Source organism: Mustela nivalis (genome assembly GCF_964662115.1).
Source record: "Mustela nivalis genome assembly, chromosome: 9".
NCBI lineage: Eukaryota > Metazoa > Chordata > Mammalia > Carnivora > Mustelidae > Mustela > Mustela nivalis.
The window spans coordinates 114133913-114138319 of NC_139028.1; the positions used below are offsets into that span (position 1 = coordinate 114133913).

A 4407-nucleotide genomic window follows, 5' to 3' on the forward strand; every position below is an offset into this window, starting at 1 on the left:
TTACCCCCCCCCACCCCCCCACCCCCTGCCGCGGCGCAGGTCCCACCTCTTCCCATCCCCAAGGCAGTGAGCCCAGGATGAGAAGAGTTTGCCAGGTTCCTGCAGGCTGTGATCTTTGACCATCCCCTTCTGGTTTCATGGGACACCTCAGCATTGAGCAACTTGCCCAAGCTCTGGTCTCCCGGGTTTTCTCTGTCCCAGCACCACCCGCATGGAGAAGGGCAAAATGCGGCTGAAGCCTTGCTCAGAAGCCTGCCAGGGGAGCTGGACACGGGATGTCTCCCCCACGTTCTGCGCTCTCCACATCCCAGCCTGCTAGGCAGTGACTCCTACCTCCTCCGCAGAGCAGGGAGAACGGGCTCCTTCAGAGCACCTATAACCCAGCGGAGTGGAGAGCTGGACCCCAGCTGCCAACTTCTGGGCGGCCTGTGGGGATGGGATGGCAAGTACCAGAAGACAGTTAGAAGCTCACCCTTCACTCCCCAGAACTGCCAGACCCAGAGCTTAACTTTGACTCCTAAATCCCAGTTTGGCTGCCGTTGATCAGAAGCCCTCGTTCTAGAACGCTCCCCCATTTTTAGCCCCACTTTCTTGGAGTTTTGCTAAAAAGAAAAACAAATATGAAACTCTCTCCATGCCAAAACTCCCACTCCCAGGCTAGCTGTGTGACCTTGGGCAAGGCTCTGCCCTCCCTGGGCTCCTGTTTACCAGAGAATCTCTGAAGCATACCCTCCTTTAAGGTGTCTTACCTTATTTCCTTGGGGCTCACACAAGCTGAAGGAAGGTCCCCTCTTTTTTGCTGAGTCCTCCCAGGCCCTCCCCTCAGACATCAATGGGGGTCAGGAACTTTGGGTGAGGTTGGCACCCCGTTTATTGAAGAAGACCCCAGCACCCACCCCCTGAGGTCCTGGGAGCCTTGGCGTCTCCTCTGCCGTGAGTGCTGGGTCGGGGAGCAGAATCCCCAAGAGTCTAGTCTGGTAGTTGACCGAGAGAGGAGCCTGGCTGGGCCCGGGGGAGCAGGAAGCCCTCTGTCCGGCTGGGCAGCCCCCGTGGGTCCCTGGTGCAGCCTGGGCCATGTGTCCAATGCACGCACCTCCCCCCTCACCCCGCAGAGGGGGTGCTGCGCCCCATCACACGCTGGTTCTGCAGGTCTGCACCCCTGTGAGGCTGCCCCGGTGGGCCATTGGTTCTGTTGGGCCCTTGCTCCCGGCGTGGGTGACCCAGCGATAGCAGTCGGTAACTCGCTTGTTGGGTGCGTGGGGACCACAGCGAGTGCAGTACACGATGCCCAATGCGAGTAGGACCACCAAGAAGACACATGTGGGTACTAAGAGTGCCACCAGCAGCCACCGGTCATCCCTCCGGCTGTGGCCTGCCGGACTGGAGTCCCCCAGGGCTGTCGGGGCTGCTGTGGGGGCTGCTGAGGGCAGCCATGGGGCCACCTTAGCATCCCAGGCACTCTCCCTTGGGACTTGTGGGGGCTTGGAATGGGGGTGTGTAGGGCTGGTGAATGAGGTCTGGTTAGTGGGGCTCTGGGGGGGCTCTGAGGTGAGGGTAGTGTGGGGGGCTGGGGGCTGGGGGGCAGGAGACCCAGGAACTTGATGGGCAGGGAGCACAGGGGATCTGGAGGTAGTGGTCAGAGGGGGCTGGACAGTCGAGGTAATGGGAAGGTGGGTGGCCTGGGCTTGGAGGACCGGGACATCTGGGGTGACAAGGGATTGACGGCCCCCGGAAGTGGTGCCCAGAGGAGTGTGGTTAGCAGGGATCTGAAGCACATGAGCGGTGGTCTGGGTATCAGTGACCGGGGTGTCTGGAAACACAGGGGACAGTTCAGGATATTTGGCTGAGATAATTGGGGGCTGGTGAGCCGGGGCCTGTGCTGGGCGAGTGGCAGAGATAATGGGGGGTTGGTAGGCAGAGGGCAAATCTGGATGGTTGGCTGAGATCATGGGGAACTGGTGGTTAGGAGGCAAAACTGGATGCCTAGCAGGGATCATGGGGGGCTCGGGGGCAGGGGCCCAGGGTGGGCGTGTGGCAGAGATGATAGGGGGCCGGTGGGCAGAAGGCAGTGTGGGGCGTGTGGCAGAGACCACCACGGGTCGGGTGACAGAGAGCACCGAGGAGTGGTAGGGGACCCTGGGAGCACTAAGCGGGGGTGGCCAGGTGGGGTCCAGGTAGGGCATCGGATGATCTCCCTCCTCCGGGAAACTCGGTCTGTAGGCCAGGCCAAAGTCAGGCGGCTGCGTGGCCTCCATCCACGGCACCCCAGGCACCTCCGTCCAGCTGCCATCAAAGGTAGCCCAGGCCTCATGTTCATCCTCTTCGTCCTCCCCATCGTCAAGCAGCTCGTCCCCTAGGTCCTGGGCAGCGCGGGCTCCCACGGCCCCGGCCGGGCTGCAGCTGATGCCGTCAGCCTCGAGCTCGTGGCCCTCCCTGCAGTAGCACTCAAAACCACCGACGTAGTTGACACACATTTGCTGGCACACGCCAGCAATCTGGCACTCATCTGTGTCCACGCAGCGGTGCGGTTCGTCCTCGGCCGGCCGGAAGCCCAGGCGACAATGACAGCTATAGCCCTGCGGCCCGCCGGGCTCACACTGCTGTTCACACGGAGCCTGGGCACAGGGGTCCTCGCAGCTCTGCCCGTCCGCCGCCAGCCGGAAGCCCTCAGTGCAGCGACAGGACACGCGGCCGTCCACCTCCTCCACGCATTCGTGTTCGCAGCCCCCGTTGTCCGGGCCGCAGCCGGGCGCCGGGCACAGGGGCCCGGCCCGAGACCAGCCCACGCCACCATCGGGCTGCTTCACGCAGAGCAGGGACGTTTCTCTGCCAGCCTGGCACGGCACAGCCGCCACGGAGCCGAAGGGCAGCCACTCAAACTCGGTGGACACCAGGTGGAAGGGTGTGGTGTAGACCACCGGGCCTGCCTGGCCCGCCTCGTCCGGCAGCGCGGGGCAGGAGCCCTCGAAGCCGAACTGGCACAGGTAGCCGTCGACGGCCAGCGTGCACGAGCCCTCAAGCCAGCGATGCTCGCCGCTTGCCTCAAGGGCGGCGCAGCGCTGGGCTGGGCAGGGCCCTCCTGTGGCCGGCTGGGCCCAGTTGGTGAAGGCCGTGTCCTGGTCTCCCGTGGTCCACGTGAAGCCACGCAGCGGGCGCTGGGGCTGGCACTGGCGGGCCTGCCGCTGCAGGCCGATCCACAGCAGCTGGCTGGCCGGGCCCGAACCCACCAGGCTGTCCACACGCTGGGCCTCCTCGGGGGTCCGCGGCGTGGCCAGGTCACCCCCCAGCTCGCGGCAGGCCCGCCAAGCCTCCAAGAAGGTGCGGCGCCGAGGGAAGAGCGCGTAGCAGCTGCTGGGGCCGCAGATGGCCCGGGGCTCGGCCGCCCAGGGGGCCTGGCCCAGCGTGGGCACTGCGGCCGCCCAGGCCAGCAGCAGGCGCAGCAGCATCGCGATGCCCCCCGACTGGCCCGGGGCCGGCTCTCGGCTGTTCTTGACAGGGGGAGGGACCGGGGCCTCTGGCAGGCGGGCCGGGGGCGGGCCTGGGCCGGGCTCAGGCCTTGTAAGGAGTGGGTTGGGGCCGCTGCCAGCTCCCTGCTCCCGCTCCCCCGGGGCCGCTGGAGCAGGAAGCAGTCGGGCAGGGGGCAGAGGTGGGGGGTGCCGGAGGGGCGGGGGGGGGGGGGGGGGGGGAGGCACCACTAGCCCGCTGGGAGTCGGGGAGAGGAGGCTGGTAGACCCTCAGAAGGTGCCGGCAGTCGGGGCTCCTGGCGGTGGGCTGAGGTCCCTTCCCAGAGACTCACCCCAGATCCTGTCTGGACACACCAACCTCATCGTACTTGTGAACTGTCTCAGGGCCCAGCGGCTCGTCATACATGTGGAAACGTGCTCTGACTCATGGCCTTTGCATCACACACGTGTGTGTGTGTGTGTGTGTGTGTGTGTGTGTGTGTGTGTGTGAACGCTCGGCTCCCCACGTAAGGGCACTCTCTTGATACTGTCCCGTCGTCCCAGACTCGTACATGCTCTGGGACACGCTAACCCCCCCGTGGATGCACATCCTCAAGTGGTGTGGGGTCCTTGTGGGGTTCTCCGTGCCCTCACACGAGACACCCCTTACATTCATGTGCGGCCCCTGAACGGAACCCGTCTTGATCACGCAGGCGTTGCACAGGGGCATCATACACCCTCATTCATGAACGAAACTCCTGCCTCAACCTCCCCCCACCCCCAAGCTTCCTGGCTCCAGCTGGACCGGGTTGGGGGGAGGAGGAGGGGCAGGGGGCTGCCCTCCCTTCACCTCTGCTCAGCCTGGGGCCCTGGGAACCTGGGCTTAGAGGGGGAGGAGGCAGCCCCCAAACAGGAAATGCTTCTCTGGGCTCCTGCTGCACAAGGGCAGGGTGCGTGGGGGAGG

The 4407-nt window shown here is 65.1% G+C and overlaps 1 protein-coding gene across 1 annotated transcript; it reads right to left on the reverse strand.

Moving 5' to 3' along the window:
• Positions 1-847: 847 nt before the first annotated feature.
• CD248 (CD248 molecule) lies at positions 848-3490 on the reverse strand. The gene has a single exon (XM_082683347.1). It carries the CDS (start codon positions 3444-3446, stop codon positions 1131-1133), a length of 2316 nt encoding a protein of 771 aa, XP_082539473.1. The 5' UTR covers positions 3447-3490; the 3' UTR covers positions 848-1130.
• Positions 3491-4407: the final 917 nt, after the last annotated feature.